The sequence below is a fragment of the Hemicordylus capensis genome, chromosome 2 (genome assembly GCF_027244095.1).
Source record: "Hemicordylus capensis ecotype Gifberg chromosome 2, rHemCap1.1.pri, whole genome shotgun sequence".
NCBI lineage: Eukaryota > Metazoa > Chordata > Lepidosauria > Squamata > Cordylidae > Hemicordylus > Hemicordylus capensis.
Genome location: NC_069658.1, coordinates 63632036 through 63658571, shown reverse-complemented (window position 1 = coordinate 63658571; position 26536 = coordinate 63632036). Strand labels below are relative to the sequence as shown.

The 26536-nt window shown below is 44.4% G+C and overlaps 1 protein-coding gene across 1 annotated transcript in view; it reads left to right on the top strand.

Moving 5' to 3' along the window:
• Positions 1-26536, top strand: part of SPATA9 (spermatogenesis associated 9) — a 70960-nt gene that overhangs the window by 38113 nt on the left and 6311 nt on the right. Inside the window, exons 2-3 of the mRNA XM_053292680.1 lie at positions 21153-21332; positions 22543-22631. Of these exons, the coding sequence (XP_053148655.1) occupies positions 21272-21332; positions 22543-22631 (150 nt within the window). The 5' untranslated portion in view covers positions 21153-21271. The remainder of the gene's footprint in view (positions 1-21152; positions 21333-22542; positions 22632-26536) is intronic.

The window sequence follows — 26536 nt, the reverse complement described above, 5'->3', positions numbered from 1 at the left end:
AGGTAGGAGCAGAATCACCGCAAAGCAGTGCCTCCAACTCCCAACTCCCTCAGAAGCTCCAGAAGGATACTATGGTCGATAGTATCGAAAGCCGCCGAGAGGTCCAAAAGGACCAACAAAGTCACATTTCCTCTGTCCATTCTCAGTTGGAGATCATCCATCAGGCCGACCAAGGCAGTCTCCACCCCATAGCCAGCCCGAAAGCCAGTTTGAAATGGGTCAAGATATTGTCACTGAAAGATATTGTCACCCCCAAGATATTGTCACTGAAATAGCAATAAACTGATTTTCTTGCCACAGAAATATATTGAACAAGGATTCAAGGACACAAATACTGAGCACTATCCTTGGAGAAGAGCGGGATATATAGTAATTATAGTAATATGATCAACATTTATACCTGCCTATAAAGAGAGCACCCATTTAGGGTGATAATCTTAGATGTCATACCATGGGTTTTTCATGTCATATCATTTGTCACAGAGAGGTCATTTTGACAACCTGCCCTACTTGGGTAGGGGAGCCCAGGTAGCGCTGGTCGTGAGAACCACCGGGGTCATCCCCCAATACCAGCGCTCCTCCTTCGGGCATAGAGCCAGAAGAAAGGAGAAGGTTGGCAGTGGGGAATCCCTCAATGCACCACACTCATCATGTGTTGCACTGTGGGATACGGGAGGATGCAGCCATCCCCTTGCTGCTCTGGGATCACTCACACACCATTCATGTGGGAGCCCAGAAGCAGTGAGAATTATGTGGGGAGTAGGTAGGTAGATAGGTAGGTAGTGCCTTGCTTTCCCCTCAGCCCTCCCCAGCCCCAGTGGTAATGGCTGTGAGAATGACCTCAGATCATATTTTAAATGCAGATTTATGTATCAATTGTTCATCAAGTGGACTATGATTTAGACTGAAATGTAATATTAGAATAGTAATAGTATAATGCATTGTAGTTGTCTTACAGATCAAGCAGTAGCATTATCTTAACAGCAGGGGAATGATTACAATCAGACTAAACTCCATCACACCTGGAGGTTAAATTCCTGCTTTAAAAGAAAAGTCTTAAAAACCCATCTCAACAGACAGAGCACTCAAACCTGGCAAGAGCACAAAATCTATAAATGTGGGGCATTAACAGAGAACACTTTCTTAATTGTTGAGCAATGTCTCACCTCTGAAGGAGGCTGAACTTGCACTAAAACTTTGTTATTGGACCTCAGCAATTGCGGAGGTACATAAGAGACTAAGTGCTCCCTCAGGTATCACGAATCCAAATCATATGAGGCTTGAAAATTAAGCACCAGCATTCCTGAAATTAGCCCAGAATCAGATAGGTAACCAGTAGAACTCCTCTGGTATTGTCTTAGCAGCTAACACTCAGTCTGGTTCCTGGTTCTAGACTAAGTGAAGTTTCCAAACTGGCTTCATGGGCAGCTGCACATACAATATGCTACAGTAGACCAGCCAAAAGGTTACCAGGGCATGCACAACAGTGGCAAAATCTCTCTTTTTTGCAAGAATTATCTGGATAGAGATGCTGTCATTCATGAGTACCTGGAGTTGTCACTTGACCCCTTTGGCCAAAAGTGGGAGATTACAATCAGTCTGTGGACCTCACTTGATGGCCAGCTCATGGGAATTCACGTGAGGACATTTTAAGAGGCCTGCGCATATAGTCCAGCTGAATATCCAAAGCCAAATAATCAACACAACCCTTGGGCACCCTGCAGAGGCAACCATCTCCACCATTCACTTCTGTGTACTGTTGTGCTGTTCCCAGCACCAGTAAAGCCTCTTAAAGAGAAACAGCACCCTGTCAGCCTCAGCGACAACTGGGAAGGTGTGTGGGGAGCATTTGGAAGTGGAGTCCTTTCCAGCACCTCCCCCCATAGAGCTCTATAGGGAAAACACTGAAAATGGCTCCAGTGCTCCCCAAGTATCTTCCCTGGCATTGGGGCTGGCAGATGCTGCAGCTCTACTGGTGCAGGAGTAACACAGCACTGCATGGAGGTAAGCTGTAGAAATGGTTGTCTCTGAACAGCACCAGCAGGGCTGTGCATATTATTCAGCTTTGAATATTCAGAGCTGAATATTTGCACAGGACTGCTTTTGAGAAGTAATCTCAGTTCTGCCTCTTTCAGATTTCCTGGAATAGCATCCCCGGTCAAAGAAGAATGGAATATATACAATAGACAGGCCAGCAGTTATTCTCAGTTCTTCAATGCTGATGTAGATAGATAGGGGTTGAGCAGCAAACATATTGTACAACAAATAAAATAAAGTATCCTGTCCACATCCACAGGTCTCAGTACTGTTACTGAAAACAACCAAACAATGAGGCTGTTCTCACGTGCAGCCAAACCCAGGCTAGGGAAGCCCAGCCTGGGTTAGGCTGCATGTGTGAACGGCCAGAATCGGACCTTGTCCCAGTGGAGCAGCACTGCCTAGCCCAGCTTTTTAGCCCAGCTTGTAGCCAGGGTTAAAGGTGTGAGCACTCCCTTAAAGATGTGAGCACTCCCTTAACCCCAGCTCTGGAATCGTGTGTTAACTCAGGCTGCATTCCGCCTGTGCAGACACAGAGATGGACGTCTAGGGCGCCCGTCTCCTGGGGGAGCCCCCCCAATGCGTAGTGCACGTTACGTGGTGCATTGTGGATATCCAGAGGCCGGGAGACATGGTCCCAGCTTCTGGAGCTCCATGCTGCATGGTCCATCGTGGATTGTCTGGGAGCACAGTCCATGCTCCCAGGAACATTTGGTTGCTTGTCTGGGGGGAAGATGAGTTGGCCCAGCCTTCCTCCCCCTCCACCTGCTGCCCACACAGTCATGTGAATAGCCCCAGCATTTAACTAGCTGAGAATCTAGATACCTCTGCTGTTTTCTCTGAAACAATGGTCATCTCAAGGTCAGAGCAGATGTGAGCTCTTTTATCTCCCAAAACTTTACAAAACAGTCACAACGAGCTCCCAAGATCCTAGCCCTTCTAAAGTGGTGGTGGAGGGGACAGAATGTCTATGTTAACAACATAAACAAAGTTAACTAGATTAGATTTTAACTCATTTGCCACCTGAACATAAGGAACTCCAAGTACCAGTTCTCTATGATTACTGCAGAACCTTTGGTTTGTAATTGAAGCATGGTTTCCAGGGGGTCTGGCTAAATAACTGATTAGCATACTAACAGCCCAATCTACAAGACAGGTAAGCAGAAATACTTGGATTCGCCCACCCCACCACTGCAATAAGATTATAGTGCACAAACATGATCAAGGATAATAATAATACATGTGACTATAACTGAAAATTGAAGAAAGAAAAGAAAGGGAAATAAAAATCCCTTAAATATAACATAATAAGATACAGCCAACGCAGAAGAAGGGCGGGGGGCACATTCTTCAAGAACGTATGTCTTATGTTTCAAAGCATACACAATTCATTAAAATTCAACCAAATGCTGAAAATTCATCTTCTTTACCTTGGTGATGAAAAAAAAACCCAGTTCAAATGCTGACAGGGATCACATATATGATCCAGAGTTGCACTTCAGGAATGAATTTGTCCTTCCAGTGTTGCACTATAATCTAACTTCAAGAGGCAACCCAAGCATGAAGAAGCCACAATTTTTGAGATAATGCTAGATTCCATATGCTGGGGATGTACCCCAACAAAATATGAACATCCTTAACAGGCAATGATAACTGCAATGTCAGATTAACTACCTTATGAATTTCAAGCCAAAATGGTACAATAACCAGACAAAACCAAATCATATTCATAAGTGTACCCTTCATATAGATTACACCTCCAACAGCTAGAAGTCTGCAGCCACCTCCTATTAAACTTTAGCTGAGGTGTCTAATATATGTGGAATAAAAGTTTCTGCTACATTAGCCACATTTTGAGATCTAAAGAGGCATGTTTCACTGCGTTCAAAGCAACCCACCATTGTTAATGAAACTGCTCCAGGGTATTGGCAACTCCATAATAAATCGAGGTTGTGTGGGGAATGAGCAAAACTAAAGTGAGCAGTTCATTGTAGGATTAATTTGCACAAAGCTCAAACCTTGGAAATGACTAGCAGAGAGTTGAAAGTTCCAAAAAGAAAAGAAAAAAGAATCAGGTTTATTTTTGGGTTTTAAGGGTACAGGAAATGAAAAAGTGATTAAGAGGCAACACAATATTTAACTAGCAAACCTAACAAGACAAACAAACCAATAGGACTAAGTTGAAGTTAACAAAGAGGTTTTTTAGATTGAGATTCTAATTAAGTCCATGCAAGGCTGACCAGAGAAATGGTCTTAGAGAACAGCTTTGGATTTTGGAGACAGCAATAAGGAAGGGAGCAAGAGGTTTTGGAGCAGGGTTTAGTGATACTAAGTCCATCAGGTGTGGTGTGTAGGCCCTTGTAGCTTGACCAATGTCAAGGGACCTCTCTCCTCCAAGACAGGCAAACAGGCAAAAGGTAGGAGCAGGGGTCGAAGTACCAAACGAAGGTCCAGGAGCCAGGCAAAATCCCAAGGGTATCTGTTCTCGGGAGACCAGTACATCATTAGTATATCTGTGCATGTTGCACAGATCAGGCTTGGGAAAAGGATCAATCTGGAGGTGACAAGCGGAACACGAGTAAGAGTCCAGGTAAGACAAGATGGAGTAGCCAATGCCCAAACGTATGAGCACACAATTGGTGAATCTGAGGAAGAAACACACTGATTGGTTGTGTCTTGACTAGAAATAGACAGCCTCTTGCCCTGAGGTGGAATGCTGACCACATCTTTCTGTTGACAAAGGAGACAATAGGGATAGACAAAGGAGCACATCCTTGTCCTGTTTAACTTTGCTTGGTGTGCTCTTTCAGCACAATGGGTGAATAGGTTTGAGAAACCTGTGTGGGGTGAAATGAAATGGGTGCATCTGGGCTTATCTCGTGTTTTTAGAAAATCTTGGGAGCAACTAGGAATGTTTTGACAAGCTTGCTTCCCGTGTCCCGAGCCAGCTATTCAGACTTTGTTAGAGAAGGAGATGAGCTTGTTACCTCTTATCTGTCCCTTCCTGTGCAGGTGATAAGATTTATTATTTTTTATTTTATTTATTTTATTTATATACCACCCTTCCAAAAAAAGGCTCAGGGCAGTTTAAAAAAGACTCAGGGCAGTTTAGTTCAGATTGAACTGATCCAATGTGCCAACATAGGGGGAGAGAATTTGGCTCATTCTTGAGAAGAATAGTGCTTAATTAACTCATGTCTACTCTGGCTTTCCCACCTAAAAGGCAATCAGGGAGGCGAGCACAGGGACAGTCCTCCTGCAGTCTCAAGTTAAATTTGACCTAGAGCCACTTTTTCTCAAGCTACGTGCCAGGTGACATACCCCATGAGTTAGCTCATGCAAACCAAATGGTGATCCCACAATCCCGTGGGTTCTGAAAGGCAAAAATGGAAACTACAATCCTGTAGCTCCAAACCATGTCTGGGGTGCTCCTGGAAGCCCCCTGAAACAAGCTATCTTGGTAACACCATTGATTTAATAAGATAGGTATTCAAGGTCATTGTTCCAAAGATCTTGGATATAAGTGATATCAATCTTATCAATATCTTTAAGTTTCTGATAGGGCAAAGTTACAGGCTTAGGTGCATCCAATAAATGTTCCAGATCTAATAATAAAAATTGAGTTTCAGAAGCTACAATCACATCAGGACCAAAGAGCTGTGATAGTAAATGCTTTAGCTGAATAAACTACCAGCTAGCATTTGAGAGTATATCAAACTCAGCTCTCAACGTGTCAAAAGATTTTAAAACAGCTTCAGAAGAGATTAACTGATCTAGTGTAATGACGTTGTGGGAGGCCCAGTTAGCCCAATAAAAAGATTTACGAGCAATCTTCAAAGAGGAATTCACCAACGTAAGCTTTTCATGTGGAAAAGGATCAAAACCATGTCTAGAACCCAAGGTTCTCCATATATGCCTTGCAGCTTGAACCATCAGATCTGGATAGTGATCCATTGCATTCATAAAGAATGGGTTCTGCGCCTGCGCAGGGACCTTGTGGACCAATTGACTAGCTCCTCGTGCCATCTCCAACTGTCCTGCACGTGATCGTGCTTTCATTAAATAAGACAGTTGGGGCATGTCTTCCTCAGTTTCTTTTAGACCGCCATTGCGTCTAAACCTCGGATCTGATTGCTCCTCAAAAGTTTTTTTCTTGTTTTTACGGCATACGACTTGGAACTGATTTGGAACAACGTTTTGGTACTAGACATTGGACTGTTTAAAGGACTGTGTATTGTTTTACCCTAAGGAAAAAAGAAAAGATAAGATAAGCTGTCGGGTTGGCATAGCCGTGAGGCGACTGGAGCTATGGCGTCAAAATCGGCGGTTAAAACAACGTTTAAAAGATGTACTAACTGTCGAGCAAAAATACCTACTACAGTTACCCATGATGCTTGCCTGCTATGTCTGGGAGAACAGCATAACCCGACCAACTGCAAGATCTGCTGCTCTTTCTCGAAACAAACTCTGGAAAATCGGGCTTTGAGATTTAGAGCGGCGCTTTACGAAGACGCGCTTCGACCCCCGACGCCAAGACCTTCGGTGTTGGGACCCTCAACGTTGAGGTCGGTGTCGAGAGAGTCGGTGTCGAGCGAGACGGTGTCTTCAGTATCGGTACCTCCCGTAGTGGACTCTGCAACTTCGCAGTCTAAAGCCACTTCGGAGCAGGAGTTTAAGCAACTGGAAACCGTTGGGAGGAGAAGGCATAAACACAAGAAGGCACGTTACTCCTCCACGGATGAGGAGGGCAATTCCTCACCACCTAGGAAGAAGTCCAAAAAGACTCATATTCATAGTAGAACCCCTTCACCTACGGGTTTGCAAGCTGAGGCGGAGGATTGGGACACTACTCTAAAGATAACTCAGTTGCCTTGGGTGTTACAGAGCTCGCCATCGTCGGATGGTTCGCCCTCGGCATCGAGATCGACGTATGTTTCAGCATCGACATGGCCGCCGAGGCCGTCATCGATGCCGGGATCGGTATCGATGGAACCAGCATTATCGACATCGATGGCGCTCGGTTTGGTGTCGATGGAACCTGTGTTATCGACATCGACAGCGCAGCTTGCTCTGGGATCAACAGCCATAACAGGACCGAGTGCTCTGTGCGTGTCAACATCGACAGCCTCGATGTCGAGGGGAGTGCAATCTGCGGTACGACACCGAGCGGCAGTAGACTTGACTCCTGCACGAACTCTGATTCAGTTTCCGCAAGCGACGCCTAGAGAGGCTTATCGGCCAGAAGACTTTATGGACTTTGGAGAAGCAGTGTTGGAAGAGGAAACGACTTTACCAAGGGCTAGAACTTCGCTGATGGCTCTGTTGGAATCTAGTGAAGGCACGCCGTCGGGCTCGACCTTTCAAGGTTTTGCTGCTACTGAGGCATTGGAGCAGTTGACCTCCGCTGAAGTTCCAAGGACTCCATCCTTGTCTCCAGTGAGAGCACCGTTGCGGCCACGGGAGTTGAGTCGACTTGTTTCTGCTGCTACGAGCCCTATTAGGCATCTGGTGACCCCGTCTGTTGAGAGGCACAGTTTTCCTAGACCGGTGCCTGTTCTGGTGCGTTTGGCTAATGCGTCAACAGCCACGTTGTTGGATGTTGGCCACATCACACATTCTTGTGGCTTCAGGCACAGCCTGGACGTGATTTACCCACCAGACTATGCTGAGTACAAGATTTGGAAGGCGCAACAGGTACTCTGTCATCGCGCTATTCCACGGGTGCAGCAGCGTACGTTGGAGTCGCATGCACCATCGGAAGTGCCTAGAATGACAAGCCGTCAAAAGATGGTTATAAAAGATCAACAGAGGGCTTCGCCAAAGGGCCCTACCGGCCTTGCCCCTAAGGGTGGTGTTACTTCTGCGCATGATACTATGAGCAGTAGAGGCAGTGACACGGACACCTCATATATATCTGACACTGACGGCAGTAATTTGCCCGAGCCAAGTGAGCCGGATCCGCCTGAGGAGGTGGCACCGAAGACTTCCATTTCTCCCACAGAGGAGTTAAAAGCGTACCACGCACAAATATGGGAGATGGCAGAGGCCTTGAGCCTAGAGATTAAGTTACCAGAATTGGATCTGAAGGATCCTGTGTACAATATGATGGCTAAAGCGAAGCTAACTCACCCTGTATCCCTTCCAATGATTCCAGCTATATCGAAGGTGGTGCAGTCTGTGTGGGAGGTTCTGCAGACCTCCATGGCCACCTCGAGAAAGTTGGAAGGCTTATATCGGGTACAAGAGGAGGAGAACACTTATCTTGTAAGGCACCCAGATCCAAACTCCATAGTGTTGGAGTGTGCGTCAACGAAGGGTGGTCAGCGTCACACTACCCCCGCCAACAAAGAGGGTAGAAAGCTCGATGTGTTGGGGCGGAGGGTGTATTCTACGTCTAGCCTCGCTGTCAAAATAGCGAATTATTCGGCATGTATGACACGTTACGCACACCATCTTTGGGACATGTTCTTTCAGGACTCGTCCTCAATGTCCTCTGATGACTTGCAGAAAGCGCTGGCACAGACCTATGAGAAAACGACTGTAGTTACTGGGCAGTTGCTTAGTACTTTTAAACATCTGGCTGAGACTGAGTCGCGGGCCATGGCCACAGCCATTATCTTGCGACGCCATGCTTGGCTTAGGTCAGGGATTCTCAATGTTGGGTCCTCAGATGTTATTGGACTTCAACTCCCATAATCCCCAACCAAAGGCCACTGAGGCTGGGGATTATGGGAGTTGAAGTCCAATAACATCCGGGGACCCAACTTAACCAAAGATAAGATAGAGCATTTGCCCTTTGATGGGAAGGGGCTGTTTGCAGAGTCGACGGATGGGACGATGGAATCGTGGAAGAAGATGAAGTTCACAGCTAAGTCCTTCATGGCATCTACATCTTCTGGACAGCAATCCCGTAGTCGTTCCTATGGAAGGCAACAAAACCGTTATTCTTATAAACAGGATAGAAAAGAGTACCGGAGACAGAACAGACCTTATCAAAAGAATAAGCCCTATTACCAGAAGTCAAAGGGACAGAGGACAACCAAGGAGCAGTCCAAGCAGTCTCTTTGAAGTGCAGGTCCATCCAGAGCAGAAGCACTTAGTAACACCAAGTTCAGTACCCGAGGCTCCCGACACCAGCCTCGTGTTAGCCAATGTTTCCATCAAATTGGCACGCCATGCCAAAGCGTGGCACAACATAACATCGGATCAGTGGGTGCTGAAGATCATAAACTTTGGTTACGCAATAGAGTTCAAAGCTTTGCCAGCTTTTCAGGGTGTGAAGTACACCAGGTCAACTCAGGTGCTATGAGAGGAAGTAGAGGTGTTACTAGAGAAACAGTCAATAGTGCGAGTGCCGTGGATGGACAGGCTGAAGGGGTTTTACTCCAGGTATTTTCAAATCCCCAAAAAGGATGGTGGGATAAGGGCGATAATGGACTTGAGAGATCTGAACTGTTATGTGGATACGAGAAAATTCAGAATGATCACTTTGCAGGGGATTCTGCAGCTCCTGGCGAACGAGGAGTGGGCGATCACCCTGGATCTGAAGGATGCTTATTTTCACATGGGGATCCGCAAGAGGCACCAGAAGTACCTTCGCTTCACGGTGGGCGATATAGCATACCAGTACAGGGTTTTGCCATTCGGTCTTTCGACGGCCCCACACGTGTTTACAAAGGTGATGGCAGTCGTCGTGGCATTCTTAAGAACAAGGGGTGTAATGTTATATCCTTATTTGGATGACTGGCTTCTGGTGAACAGAGACAGAGAAAAGTTACTTTCTCAGATTCAGCTGGTCCTGCAACTCCTGGACACGTTGGGAATCAATGTGAATTGGAAGAAATCGAAATTGAGCCCGCAAAGACAGGTGGACTTTATAGGTGCGGTGCTGAATTTCGAAGGAAAGAGAGCGTATTTGCCAGAATCAAGATTCCAGCAGATCAGAGACCTTGTACTCTTGTTCAAGAGGATCCCATGACAGCCGGCAGAGTCCATTCAGAGGCTTCTGGGGTTAATCGCTTCCTGCAACTCCACTGTAGCCTATACCCTTCTACGCCTGCGCAACCTTCAGTTATGGTTCCTGCGCAGTTTTCGTCCAGACTTAGACAACCAGAAGAAACTGTTGCTCATCCCAGATTATGTGTTGGAATCACTTCAATGGTGGATCCAGCGCGACAATCTTCTAACAGGGGTGATGTTCCAACCCAGAACACCGTCACGTTGGGTGATGACGGATGCCTCCCTTTGGGGTTTGGGGGCTAATTGTGGCCATCATCAGGTCCAGGGACAGTGGACTCCGGAGCAGAGGCGAAAGCATATAAATTACCTGGAACTCCTGGCTGTGTTCTTAGTGTTGAAGGCTTTCAGACCGCAGCTGCAGGGAGAAATGGTACAGATAAATCTTGACAATACAACCGCCATTGCATACTTGAACAAACAAGGAGGGACGGTGTCAGAGTCCCTGTGTCGACTGAGCAAGCGTCTTTGGATGTGGTGTATTGCGCACTGCATACTCCCCATGGCGTTGCATATCAGGGGAGAAGACAATGTCCAGGCGGACGAGCTGAGCCGCAGCTTACAGTTGAACCAGCATCACAAGTGGGAGATAAACGAAATTTACCTACGGCCACTGTTCAAGAAATGGGGCTGGCCAAAGATAGATTTGTTTGCTACTGCTGTGAACAGAAAATGTCAGAGGTTTTGTTCGCGTGCAGGACATGGCGAGAACTCGCTGGGCGATGCGTTCCAGCATCTCTGGACAAGGGGCCCTTTCTATATCTTTCCTCCTCGACCACTGATCTCCAGGGTGTTGTCACAGATACTCTGAGATGGGACGAAGGGGATACTAGTGACTCTGTGGTGGCCCAGGCAACCGTGGTTTGCACTTCTGCTAAAGCTGTCCCACGGCCGGTATCACCAGTTTCCAGATTACCCAGACTTGTTAAGCCAAGACCGGGGGTTGATATTACACCCACAACTGCACACGCTGAGGTTGACGGCTTGGCAAATAGGTTAATGAGTAAAATATTACTTAATAGTAGAAAGCTTTCGACCAGGCGCAATTACACAAGTAAATGGCTGAGATACAGGATCTATGCAAGGCGGAAAGGGTTCTTCCCAAGGAAAGCGACGGTCAAGCAGGTTCTACTGTATATGACAACCTTAAAAATGTCTAGTTTGGCAAATGCATCTCTCCGTGTACATCTAGCAGCAATATCGGCAGAGCATAGAGGTTGGGATGGTACAACAGTGTTTTTGCATCCTGAAAGTAAGAAATTCCTGAAAGGAGTGAATAATTTATACCCGCTGGTTAGGTGGCCTGTACAACAATGGGACCTGACGTTAGTTTTGAATGCAATGACAGAGGAACTATTTGAACCTCTGGGGACTGCTGCATTGAGGATACTGACGTTAAAGACAGCGTTCTTGCAGTGACGTCGGCTCGTAGAGTGAGCGAGTTGGCAGTGATGCGTGCTGACCGCCCTTTTACTCAAATTTACCCACAGAAGGTCGTAATGCACTTGGATCCTAAGTTAAGGCCTAAAGTGGTCACAGATTTTCATATAAATGAGGCAGTGGCGTATCGGGGGGAAACGGTGCCCAGGGCAAGCTCTGGCTGGCCCTGAAATGGTGCCCTCCCGCCCCCCCCCGGCGGGCCCACATACCTGTGAGGGCGCGGCGGCGCCCCCCAGGTGGCAGATCGCTGTGGCAGCGATGCAGCGGCGGCGGGTCGCCTGCTGAGTCGCCTGCCGAGTGCAACGGGCATGTGGCGCGGCAGCGGCGATGTGGCGGTGGTGTGGGCGGCGGCGGCGGTTCACCCGCCGAGTGCGGCAGTGGCTGGCTGATGGCGATGGGCTGTAGCGCGGCCCGAGCGGCGGTGGATCGCCCGCCGAGGAGTTCAAGCAGAGCGATGCTGGGCCAGAAGGCAGGCTCGGCGTCGCTCTGCCTGAACTCCTCAGCGGGCGATCCGCCGCCACTCGGGCCGCGCTCCAGGCAGCCCATCACCGCCAGCCACCCCAGCACTTGGCGGGCGACCCGCCGCCGCCGCTCACCACCGCCACATCGCCGCACGCACGCCACCACTCGGTGGGCGATCCAGGGGGGCAGGGGGAAGACACTTTTTGGTGCCCTCCACATGGCCCGCCGGGGTGGCGCCCAGGGCACGTGCCCCCCCGCCCCCCTATCATTATGCCCCTGAAATGAGGATATTGTGTTACCGGCGTTCTTCCAGGGCCCACACTCACAGTTGGAAGTAAAGATGCATTCATTGGATGTGAGGAGAGCATTGTTGCACTATATACAAGCTACTAGATTGATAAGGAAAACGAACACGTTGTTTGTGCTTTATCGGGGGAAAGCTAAGGGCTCATCGATTATGCGGCAGCAACTTTCTCAGTGGATCGTACAAGCTATAAAGCTAGCATACAGCTCTCAAGGCAAAACGCCACCAGGTTCTATAAGAGCACATTCGACATGGGCTTATGCTGCATCGGCCGTGAATTTGGCAGGAGTGCCAATGCCAGATATCTGTAAGGTGGCTATGTGGACAACATGTCATCCATTTGTGAAGCATTATGCTCTGGACATTCGGCAGTCAAAAGATGCAGAGTTTGGCCAAAGTGTTCTTAAAAGAGTCCTGCCTTGATGACCCGCCGCCGGAGCTGGGAGCTGGCTAATCACCCATTCTTTATTAATGCAACGGATCACTATCCAGATAAACAGGTTGCTCACCTGTAACAGATGATCTGGAGGTGATCCGTTGTATTCATAATACCTGCCCAGCCTCCCCACAGAATCAAGGCAATGGGATCAAAGTAGCAGAAGAAATCATCAGTACAAACCGCTATAACTGGCGGTCTGCAGAAACTGAAGAAGACACGCCCCAACTGCCTTATTTAACGAAAGCATGATCACGTGCAGGGCAGTTGAGGGCGGCACGAGGAGCTAGTCAATCGGTCCGCAAGGTCCCTGCGCAGGCGCAGAACCCATTCTTTATGAATACAACGGATCACCTCCAGATCATCTGTTACAGGTGAGCAACCTGTTTTTATGACCCAGATCCCTGAACAAATGATGAACCAAGCACCTGCCAAAATGTCAAGGGGGTCAAATAATAACTCTCAAGGCATGGCCAAGGTGTGACTGAGACTTGGGAATCATAATTACACCTTAAGACTCAAGATAAAATAAATGCCCTATGATACCCCTAAAAATGCAGAAAATTAAATCCTCCTTCTTCAATAGGTAGTTGAAGTTTATGAAGTGAAAATCTGGATGGGTGTCCTTGCCATAAGCAGTCATTAACTAATTGATACACTTGGTTAAAATATGATGAAGGTATAAGAATTGGAAGACCTCTTAAAATATATGCAAATCTTGGCGTTAGATTCACCTTAACCACATTTATTTTGCCCCAGATACTCAATAGAATTGTAGCCCACCGATCTAAGTCACTTATCATTTGAATCAGACATTTGAAAAAAATTTAAATTTACTAATTGAGAAAACTTCCTAGAGATTACTATACCTAATTAGACAAAAGACTCTGGACACCACCTAAATTTCCAAACCCTCAGGAAAACCTGTAGCCTAAAGGCATCAAATCTGATTTACCCCAATTTATGGAGTAACTGGATAAATTACCAAACTTTTAAACCAAAGAAATAAGATTAGGAATTGAGACATCTGGTTTCTCAATAAAACATAAAACATCTTTTGCATATAAAATCAACTTGTGCTCAATCCCTCCTAGTGTAATACCCTTCATGTTATCCAAGTCTCTAATAGCACAAGCCAGGAGTTCTACCACCATTTTTTAAAAAGAGGAGATAGAGGACAACCCTGATATGTGCCCCATTCTAGCCTAATTGAAGGGGGCAATAGCCCATTGGTGATGACTTGTGAATAAGGAGCCCTGTACAGCATACTAACCCAAGTAAAATAAAATGTGGGGGAAATCCAAATTTAATCAAAACATGTTTCAAGAACCCCAGATAGACTATGTCAAATGCCTTCTCCACATCTACAGAAAGAGTGGCCAGATCTTGCTTCTCTGAGGATAGAGCTAATACAGCAGTCAACTATCTAATTTTATCTGATCCTTGGCAGCCAGATATAAACCCAGTCTGAATTGGATGAATAATGGTAAGAAGCACAGTCTGCACCCTGCATGCCAGCATAGGTGTCAATATCTTAGCATCAACATTTAACAAGGAGATAGGTTTATAGCTAGTGCGTAATCCGGAATCTTTATCAGGCTTAAGAAGAACAGTTATATAAGCTAAGCTTCATTAAAAGAAGAAACAAAGCATTTATTTTTTAAAAGTGTCATTATAGACCTCCAATAAAACTGGAGCCAGGAAACTAATTTATTTCTTGTAAAACGCCACTGAAAATCCATTTGACTCCAGGGCCCTACCAGATTTCATAGATTAAATTGTAATTATTTCCTGTAGAGAAAGAGGTGCAGCTAAATAATTGATCTGATCTTGTGTTAGATGTGGAAGATGCACCTTTTGTAGTGTTAGAATGGAGAGATTCTCCCTGTCGCTCGTTTTCTTGGTTAGGTAATTTTCACCAGGCACCAGTATCAGAGTTTTAAACAATGCTTTATTTATTGCTAGCAAAGCTCTCGGTGCGGCCGCCTGCCTGCTCTGGCAGCCCATCCATCTTTATATAGTCAGTGGTAAATAGCTTTCACACCTGCGCATTGTATACAAGTCAACGTGTTACCTTAACCCTAAAGGTTCCAATTTGCTTCCAAGCTTTGTATTTTTCCATTTACATCTGGCTTGTGGCCTTGGTTTCTCCCTCCCCTTAGAGACACATTCCTCAAGGCGAGGTGGGGAGGAATCTTACTAGCCACCACAAGCGCAACTGATAAGGCATCTGTGAACACAAACCGTGCTTTCTGGCTGTTTGAGAGCAAGTTGCAAATAATATTCCAACAGTAGGAAGGTTCTTATGAAGCTATCTATGTCTGCATCAGTATTAGATATACTACTATTGTATAGCCTGGAATAAAACTTTAAAAACTGCAGATTTATAAATTCACGATCTGTGTAGACATTGCTTTGAGTATCACAGATAGAAGTTATAATGTTACACTGTTTTATCTGCTTCAGTCTAGAATCCAGAAGTTTACCTGATCCCCCCACCCGTTCCCAATATCTTTGCCAAGTGCAATTCAACAGAAATCCAGTTTCTAAGGAGTATAATTTATTAAGTTCACATTTAGCCATAAGTAAAGTTCTATATGACTCAGGAGAAGGGTGTAATGCATATAAGGTCAATAGGTCCTTAATTTAAGAACATAGGAACATAGAAAACTGCCAGAATGATATGTCAGAAAATAATCCAGCCTAAAACAGTTTTTATAAACAGGAGAAAGAAAGGTATATTCTCCCTGAGAGGGATTAGAACATAAGAACAGCCCTGCTGGATCAGGCCCAAGGCCCATCTAGTCCAGCATCCTGTTTCACACAGTGGCCCACCGGATGCCACTGGAAGCCACAGGCAGGAGTTGAGGACATGCCCTCTCTCCTGCTGTTCTCTCCTGCAACTGATTAAGAAAACACCATATGTCTACTAGATTTAAATCTGACATATAGACCTTAAATGTGGTACAAGTTCGAAAGTGTAGCTTAAGCGGGGGGGGGGGGGCTACAGTCAAGAAGGGGATCTAGAATTTGATTCAAATCCCCACCAATAATCAAGTGATCATATGTCAAAGTATTTAAATGTGCAAAACAGCTATGTATTAATTCTGGGGAATCTGTGACTGGACCATACAAATACATTAATGCCAAGTGTCGACCACCCATGCTAGCAATAAGTATAAGGAAGCAACCTTCATCATCTATTATTTTCCGTTCAACAATTAGCTTAGAAGATTTGTGAATTAAAATAGTAACACCCCTAGCCCTTGTAGAATTACCACTTGCATTGACATTCCCCACCCATGCCCATTGCAAAAGCAATTTATCAACTGGCAAAATATGGGTTTCTTTTAGGAAAGCAACCTTAATAGCCATTTTCCCTAGCTTGGCCAACATCTGGTGGACCTTCGAAGGCTGATGCAATCCATGTGTGGGACCTTTATTTACTCCTTTTAGCACTGCACCACCAACAACAAGGTAGCCCCAGGAAATGGACGCAGACACCAGCTGGTTTTACTTAATCAAGGATCCATGTTTATTATAGCCAATTAAACAGCAAGCTAGCTTCTAACTCATACACACACACATACTCACCTAGCCCCACTCCAAAGGTGATCAGTCTTTGAAAGGGGTGTTGGAAGAAGCGTGGAGGCCTCACTTGGGATGTTAGTGCTTCTCAGGGGTCTTCTGGTTTCCTGCCTGACTTATAAAGGGAAGTTTCCAGTCCAGTTCCGGTTGGTACATTTGCAGTCCACTTTCATCTCTGTGATTACAAGACGTACCCATCCTGTCTCCTTCAGCTCTTTCTCCCCTTGCAACGTCACTGGCAGTCTTCCCTGGTTCTCACCGATTCTTCGGGCCTTGGCGTCTTTCCAAACATTGTCTGTGTTAGAGAAGGAGTGGGGGCTAGGGGCACTCTTCATGTTGCTCACTCATGCGTTCCTCCATACATACTGTTCGTAAGTACTACCTAAGCATTCCCATTTGTCAAGATCACATGGCTCATTGGGTTACAGAAGTGAGCTAATACAAATTGATACATTGTTTCTTATCTCTAGATTATTAAGAGCTTGTGGTTCAGCCTGTTATTACAATATTGAACATTAATATATTGTTTCTTGTTTCTACATTTTATAACTTGCAAGTTAGCCAAGTACTTTATATATCACTACTATTACAAAGCTAGCATAATTCTACACATGGACATTCTAAGTAACCATAGAAACCATCATACTCAATTACTAAAAAAATCAGAGCAAGGAGCCAAAACAGCAGAAGCAAACAAGCTGAACTGTCTCATAGGAAAAGATAAATATGTGTAAGGGTAGAGAGATTAATTATCTTAATAGGGTGTTAATGTTCCAGTACATAATTATTAATAGGCAAAGCTTAACATAATATCAGCACTGATTAACCCAATAAGTGAAAAAGAAAAATATAACAACAAACCAGAAGATGGAAAATAACAACAACAAAATCCATTTGCACTCCCAAGTCTAGCATGGTAATCATGCCTCACAGTGCACCCCAGTGCACCCACGCCATGGAAAGCAATTCAAGTCAGGATAAGGACTACAGAACAGGATTTAATGCAGTGACCTTGAAGTAAAGATAAGAGTACACTGGCAGATGTCCAAATATGAATAGGAGATAGTCAAAACAATTATTCTGCTCCAATATGATTCAATGTAGAAAGAAACTTTTCATCAGTTAGAGAATCATGGAAGGATCTCGATTTATTGTCCGCAAAACACTGCTGGAGAGCGAACAAGATATTGCAGAGTTTTCTCTCTAGCCATCTAGTGTGCCTTTTGAAAAGAATGATGCTTATCAGACACCTCTTTAAGAAAATCTGGGAAGAACATGATTCGAGTTATCCCACATAAATGATTCGAGTTATCCCACATTATCCTTTTCTTCTTGAGCACGCCTCAAAAGACCTTTTTAAACTGTAGATTTAAGAAACTTGTTAATAAGTGGACAAGGTTTGTTGGTGGCCTGTGAAGGAGGAGCAGATATACAATAAGCTCTTTCCATTTCTAACTCATACTCCTCCAGCAGAGAAATATTTTTGCGAAGGAACTCTTTAATGCAGGGGCGTAGCAGGGTTGGAGTGGGCCCAGAGACAAGATTTTAAAATGCCCCCGCTCCCTGAAGTTCAGCTCATGAAGTAAAGAAATCTTAAATGAGGCTGAATAGTGGTAACAAAAAGCATACACCCCTGCTTTAATGAAGTTAATAGAGTCAGGCTTTCCCAGATGTTCTGGGATCCACAAAATACACAAATTCAAATGGAGAGATTCGAATTCCAGGGTACACACCCTGGCTTGCAGGATCTTATTGACAATCTGTAATGTGCCCAAGGTGGAATCAACAGAGGAACTTTTATCTTCTAATTGAGAGATTCTGCCTTCCAACCATCTCAGTCTACAAGTAATAGTATCAACAGAGACTTGAAGTGAAGCAACCAAAGCTGTGATGCTTTTAAATTCAAATTTAAAGTCAGCAGACATAATTTTAAGAAACATCATGATATCTCCTTCTTCCTCTGAAAACTTAAAGACTGGCTGGGGGGCAGGGCAGGGTGTAGAAGGAGGCTAAACTTCCTTTCTTCCTCCCTTAGAAGCCCTTATGAAATTCACTAGAGAGACTCCCCCAATAGAAAAGAAAAAATAACCACCAGTTTAATGAGCAAGTCTCTGCTGTTATGAAGAGATTAAGCAATTCAGGATAAGAAAATCAGACAGGAGGCTCTGGAGCATGCTGAAGTGTGACTGGTCACATCACCATCTGGTCCGGAAGTCAAAAATACTTGGTTTAAGTCAAATTCATTCAGTTGTCTTCAAAATGACAAAACTGGTATTAATCCTAGTTAATATTTTATCTAATTGTATTGAGATGTAATGATTGATAGAGCGGGTTTAGATGACATGGAGACAAGTCAGGTTCCACCAATCACTGCTCCTTGGTGAGCAAGCACTCATGGCATGAGCCACTAGTCCCCTGCCTTTCATGTTATCTGATCCCAACAATGTTGGGTTGCTGAGCAGTACTTCCTTCCACCACCCAACTTAAAATCTTGGTTACAGATGTTGGGTGGTGGAGGGAAGTGCTATTCAGCAACTTGACATTGGTGGGTTCAGACAACACAGAAGGCAGGAAACTATCAGCTCTTTTTGGGAGAGAGTATTCAGGAACCAGAGGTTGTTAGACCAGACTTGTCAGCGTGTCTTCTGAACTGGTGCTCAAGTTTGTTTTCAGCTTCTGAGCTAGAGATCTGAATATGTAGTAGGTAATACTGGTTTGAGAAATACCATTGGTGGAGCTTGTTCTTCTCACTTGAAACATCTTTCCATTGTTAAACAGTCATTAAAACTTCTTTTGTTGCTGGTCCTTAGAGGGAAATAGCTTTTGTGAAATATGTGAATGGTAGCATTTATACATTCTTTTTCTGTTTATGTTGCTGGCAAGGTATTATAGCCTAGAAATTAAGCAACGGATTTTATCAGCTACAATTTTAGAAGTCTCAAGAGAGCCCAAAGCAATGCATAAATATAGTTATACAGGTGAAACTCGGAAAATTAGAATATCGTGCAAAAGTCCATTAATTTCAGTAATGCAAATTAAAAGGTGAAACTGATATATGAGACAGACGCATTAAATGCAAAGCGAGATAAGTCAAGCCTTAATTTGTTATAATTGTGATGATCATGGCGTACAGCTCATGAAAACCCCCAAATCCACAATCTCAGAAAATTAGAATATTACATGGAACCAAGAAGACAAGGATTGAAGAAAAGAACAATATCGGACCTCTGAAAAGTATACAGTGTACTGTGTTTGATTGGCCAGCAAACCCGCCTGACCTGACCCCATAGAGAATCTATGGGGCATTGCCAAGAGAAGGATGAGAGACATGAGACCAAACAATGCAGAATTGCTGAAGGCCGCTAATGAAGCATCCTGGTCTTCCATAACACCTCATCAGTGCCACAGGCTGATAGCATCCATGCCACGCCGCATTGAGGCAGTAATTGCTGCAAAAGGGGCCCAAACCAAGTACTGAATACATATGCATGCTTATACTTTTCAGAGGTCCGATATTGTCCTATTCTTCAATCCTTGTCTTCTTGGTTCCATGTAATATTCTAATTTTCTGAGATTGTGGATTTGGGGTTTTCATGAGCTGTACGCCATGATCATCACAATTATAACAAATTAAGGCTTGACTTATCTCGCTTTGCATTTAATGCGTCTGTCTCATATATCAGTTTCACCTTTTAATTTGCATTACTGAAATTAATGGACTTTTGCACGATATTCTAATTTTCCGAGTTTCACCTGTATGCACAGTAATATTTGAAATACGGTGTGAAATTCTCAGCCATTAGCCACTATAGAACATTAAGTTAGGCATCCTTGCTTTAAGTTAGGCTTAAGTACATATAACGGTTGGATTCTGTCCACTGTGTCTTCAGCAAATGGATTTCAGAAAGAAAGATAGGAAATGTGATAAAAGTTCCTTTCACCAACTGTAGAGTGGGCACAACCATTCCTCGTTAATGGACCACAAGATATAATTAGGGAGGGCCTTTTTCTTAGGACTTATTTTCTTTAGGATGCAACCAGTAGTTATTTTAAGTATTATTATTATTATTATTATTTTTACATTTATATCCCGCTCTTCCTCCAAGGAGCCCAGAGCGGTTAAGTAGGTTAGGCTGAGAGAGGAGTGACTGGCCCAGAGTCACCCAGCTAGTTTCATGGCTGAATGGGGATTTGAACTCGGGTCTCCCCAGTCCTAGTCCAGCACTCTAACCACTACACCACGCTGGCTCTCACCAAACTGACATCTCATTACCAAACTGACATCTCATTATTTCTCAAAGGAAACTCAAATGGAATCATACAAACGTGCAAAGCATATAAAATACATTTAATAACTGAAGGCATAAATCACACATAAAAGATAGGTGATAGTGTACAAAGGACAAAGTGGACTGGTAGGTTTAACTGCAGCCTTTCTTAAAATGAATCTAGTTTCACGTGCACATGCACACACAGACACACACACCACACACTTGTATTTTACAAGTTAAAGAAAGGGGATTATGAACTTTTTAAAACTTTGAAACAGAACACAGAGAATATGAGACTCTGTGTAACCCAGAAATCAAGGCTTTTTACTTTTTCATCTTAAGCTCTTGGGATAGTCTATAATGTCTAAAGCAGCAACAATAATATTCTTGGTTTTTTCTTTGTGTAGGAAGAGACTCGTAAATTAACACATTCCATCGTTCTGGTATGAACTGTTTGGACATCTTGTCTGTTGAGACTACAGTGACTTAGGGGGAGGTAGTTTTCTTGTGTGCACATGACATGAGATGTGTCAGGAGACATGCAGGTACTGTGCCTAAGAGGCACATTATGCTCTCATAAAGGTTTCTTACTTTGCAGGTGGGAGACATCCATGCATCTGTATGGCACACTGTCATTTGTGGCCTGAAAGATCAGCTTGGTAAGGAGGCATCAGAAACTAATTTAAGGAGTGGTCAGCCATCACCAGAGCATACGAAATGGCTCTCAGGCCCATTGGCTGGATATGTGGGGAGATGGTCAGGAAATTTGCTGGACAAGGTATGTGTCTCTTTGTGTCTGGCTCGTGAACTCTCAGACCAGAAGTCATTAGCAAGCCCTGTATATAAATAACATTGCTTTATCTATACCTTTTGATTTAAAGATCAATCAATAAATAATAAACTTGCACCAAATGCATATACACTGATATGAGAGAGGGAGGGAGGGACGGAGGGACGGAGAAAACTATATATGCAAGCACCTGGGTACAGTAATAAAATCTCCTCATGCAGTGGGGTGCGGGGCTGAGGGTTAATCAGCATGTGCAGGGCCTCCTTAACATCTCATATGATTACAGAATCATACTGACTGATGACATACTATGTAAATAGTGTGCGTGAGTAAGTGAGTGAATTTATTTTAAAATTTGAGATTAAGATTGTAATTAATTAAGATTAAGATTGTAAGATCTCTTCAAATAGAGAATTGTTTTATTATATCTTTTGCTATGTAAACAACTTTGAGACTTTTACAGGACCATTTGCACAAGTGCATACAAATTGCTAAGAGCCATCTCAAACCTATCAAAACAAACCTAATAAGCCTTCAGACTTCACACAGAACCTCATTTTTTAACATTCTCCTTTGAGAAAAACTCCCTGCAAGCAGAGATTTGGGCGCCCAGACCACCCGGATCCCCCAGCCATGAGTCCCCCTCCCCAACGCATGAAGGCCTCTGAGAACTCCTGGGGGGGGGTCCACTCCACCAAACCTCCAGTGTTTGTTTGTTTTTTACTCCCCCCCCTTTACCGCGGCCAAGAGGTGCCTGTGGGGGGTAGTGGAGCAGTCCTTCTCCCTTCTCCCCCGGCAGTGGAGAGACTGGAGGGACACTGGCTGCATCAGGCCAGTGTCTTTAACAAAGTTTGAGGCACGCTTGTGCAATTTAGAGCGCTCCGTCCCGCCCTGGACATCCTCCTCACAAGAAGACTCAGCAGGGTGACAGAGGCTGGCGGTTGGAGCCAATCTGGGCCACTGCCGCAATGCCACTGCTCTTTCTTCGTCCCTCCCTCAGCTCCTCCTCGGCAGCAGCTGCCCCTCTTTCTGCCACTGAACCCTCTGCCATGCCTTCTCTCTCTCACCGTTGTAGTCAGAACTCTCGCAAGATGTGCCACGTACCTCCCGAGATGTGCCACGTACGTCCTTAGGCTTTGATATAGAGAGATGTTGAGGATAGGGTCTTTATTCTTTTAACTACTCTTTTTCAATTTAGCCGAGATAATACAGAGAGCCTTCTTGGAAATTATAGATGAGATTAGAGATGAATTTCCAAACATATTGAGACTGACGAGTTCAAACCAGGTAAACCTTCTGAACTATTGTATGCCATTGTTATTTATCAGTTATTCCTTTATACAGGGGTCTATTGCAAACATGTTGTAGCTACCACTCCTTCAGCCAAGGTTATGATCAGTGTTTTATTTATATGCCAAGTTTTTTTAAAAAATAACTAATCTTCCCAGGGGAAATGTCCAACTCACTGATAGTCTTACAACAATAAACTCTGATTGATACTCATGCCTTTCTCTTGAATAGTGGGTTAGTCATTAACTGTGGTTTAATTTCCAGAGATCAGATTTGCTCTATATTTGCCTATATTTGACCTCTGCATACAACATAAAGCTCAGCACTCAACCCACACTCTGGTTCCTGCCCATTTGCTTGTGAAAGGGATAGTAGCAGCAGCCTGCCAGAGATAGGACTATCTGCAGAGTAGGAATAATAGTTCTCCATCACAGAGAGCCTTCAGATTGTCAAAGCACTTAACCTGTTAGAGAGGTGGCTTTAACAGGAAACCATCTCTTCTTCTCTTTCTCCTCCTTCTGTAAACCTTCTTGTTGACAAGAGGGATATAAATAAATAAAGGCAGGGAAAGGGTTAAGTACACCTTTCTCCCTGCCACTGCAGCTCACCCCTTCATGAAGCTGTTTCAAATTTTTTAAAAGCTGCTGGGGTGATATAACCTGCATCTACCTGTAATGTCTAGCTTGGTCTTAAGTGTTCTTTGGTATTAAGTCATTTAAGACCAAAGATGACTTAAGATCAGTGTTCCCTCTAACAGGGGTTCCCAGATATTGCTGACTACAACCCCCATAATCCCCAACAGGAATGGCTTTTGCTTGGGGATTCTGGGAGTTGTAGTCAACAATATCTGGGAACCCCTGTTAGAGGGAACACTGCTTAAGACCAAAGACATTACAGGTAGATGCAGCTGTTAAATGTTCTTAAGTTAAGTGTTCTTACGGACCGGTGTCTTAAGCACAGGGCAAGCAGGAGAACAGATCAGAATGTGCACCAATTTAATATTAGATTATGTCCAGTTATTCAGCAAAGGTGGTGTGTATATTTAGAGATAACTGAAAACAAATTCTATAAATGGGCTGTCCTGCAGCTAGGGCAGAAAGTACTCTCAGTTTAACCTTGCAGCCATTGCCATCTAAATAGTCACTGGAGGAGGGGGTGGCGGAAAAAATTGGGAATGAAGGCAGCAGATAAATGCAGCTTTGTTTTCTACTATCTGCCATACTTTCTGCCAGTCCATGATGTTTTGTGACTGGCTACAGCAAGATTATCTTTTAACAGAATGCTTCCCACAAACTTTAGTTTGATTTTGATGCTGACTGCAGGTGAAAATGCAATGATGAAAAATAAGGTGATGGAGCCTCCTAGATGTTGTGCATCCCAATGCCCAGAGCAGTCAAGGGCTTAGCTGATGGTAACAGTTTCTTCCTAGCTAAGCCAGTGTAGGTCTGTCAATGCTGTAAAACTGTGCCTTCGTTTTCACTGGAGATGACAGTGTGGCAATAAGTTATCACACAGGCAGACAGTGACAAAATAGGAGCTGTTGTAGCAGATCGGGGGGAAAGGAAACTGAAGAGCTTTACACTAGCTAAGTTACAAGCACACGTACTTCAACCAACCAAAAAATATTAAACATAAGTGCTCTGTTTGCATAGTGGCTGAAACCAAGTTATTTTACCGCATCTATCAAAAGAAATCCAGATTATGAATTCATTTACTGGTTCTGGATGGGGTTGCACTCCCCTTGAAGGAGCAAGTACGCAGCTTGGGGGTACTACTGGACCCAGCTCTGCTTCTGGAAGCTCAGGTGGAGACAGTGGCCAGGGGTGCCTTTGCACAGCTTCGGCTAGTGCGCCAGCTGAGTCCCTTTCTTGAGAAGGCAGATCTGGCCATGGTTACCCATGCCTTAGTCACGTCGTGGCTAGATTACTGTAATGCACTCTATGTGGGGCTGCCCTTGAAGAATATCTGGAAACTGCAGCTAGTGCAAAATGCGGCAGCTGGGTTTTATCCGGAGCTGCCTGTTGGGAGCACATCACACCCATTCTGAAAGAGTTGCACTGGCTGCCAATTCATTTCCGGGTTCAATTCAAGGTGCTGTTTTTGACCTTTAAAGCCCTTAACAGTTTGGGCCCCGGGTACCTGAGGGACCGCCTGATCCCAAAGGTTGCTGCCTGCTTGATGAGGACATCTGAGGGGGCTCTGCTCCGGGTGCCGACAATGAGGGAGGCCCGGCACTCAGGACAGGGCCTTCTCTGTTGCTGCCCCCAGACTTTGGAATGCTCTCCCAGTGGCCATTCGCTCCTCTGACTCCATTACAGCTTTTAGAAAGCTTGTTAAATCTTGGCTTTTTATCGAGGCTTTTACATAATTGTTTTTATTGCTGCTTCTATGTGTTTTTACCTGTTGTATCATTTTTATGCTTGTATTTTATAGATTTTAAATTTGGTTTGTTTTTATATTTTTAGCTTAATACTTTTATTGTCATTTTATTGTATGTTTTTTAACTTTTGTAAACCGCTTTGCGATTGTTTTTAATGAAAGGTGGTATATAAATGCAACAATCAATCAATCAATCAATTTAGATGTATGAGTTCACAGTCTGGATCTATGTTGATATACAGTATGTCTTAAAATACATTGGTTACAGTCACTATGCAAACAGAGCACTTATATTTATTTTATATATTTATTATGTTAAAATGTATATGCCTCCTTTCCTTTCTGTATGAAGACTTAGTGACAGTGGCTCTGCTGTTGCTGCCACCTCCTTCTCTTCTTTCTGCTCCTGCTCTCTGGCTTTTGAAAAAGCAGAGGACAGGGAACAGAAATTTGAAGGAGTTGAGTGGTGGCTAAGTAGCCCATTCTACTCTTCCTCCACATTTCCTTCTGTTTCTGTTTCCCATCCTCTGCCATTTCAAAAGCCAGGTAGCAGCCAGGAGAAAGAGTAGGCAGTCCAATAAACAGTGGCAGGAGGCCAAGGGTGAGAAGGGTGGGGAGGGGCAGAAGAGGAGGAGCTTCCCCTTCTGGCAGCAGGGAGAGAGGAAAGAGCTCCCATCTGGGAGTAGCCGGCTCAGTTGGGGCTTGGGCAGGGCCTACCCAAGGCAGCTTACAATCGATTTTAAAAACATCAGGAAAAAGAGCAATTGGAAGAGCAACACACCTGATGATATGAAAGTATATATGATGATATGAAAGTATATGAGTGCTTTTTCACAAAACACGTGATCTACTTGTGGAACTCTCTGCCACAGGATGTGGTGACAGCCAACAACCTGGATGGCTTTAAGAGGGGTTTGGATGACTTCATGGAGGAGAGGTCTATCAATGGCTACTAGTAAGGGGCTGTGAGCCACCTCCAGCCTCAAAGGCAGGATGCCTCTGAGTACCACCAGGATGCCTCTGAGTACCAGTTGCAGGGGAGTAATGGCAGGATAGAGGGCACGCCCTCAACTCCTGCCTGTGGCTTCCAGCAGCATCTGGTGGGCCACTGTGCGAAACAGGATGCTGGACTAGATGGGCCTTGGGCCTGATCCAGCAGGGCTGTTCTTATGTTCTTATGAATAACAATGTGATATTATGGACACAATCCACTGAGAACAACTTCAGCATAACCCTGATGAAAAATTGATAGCAGGAACATGAAAGAGTTCTTATGCAGCTCCTATTTGTGTCTTTGGGACATTCACAGGATAAGTTGCGGGTGGACTGAATTCTGCATTTTCCATTATTTATTTTCTTGTTCAATTAATAAGAAAGTATGGTGTTTTAAACAAAAGCATCCATTCTCTAGAGTCTTAACAGCAACATTATGTACTATTATGTATTGTTTTCTTATTAAGTTAAAAAAAATTGCTGGTATTTTCAACAAGAGCATTCATTTTCTAGGGTTCAGCATTGACATT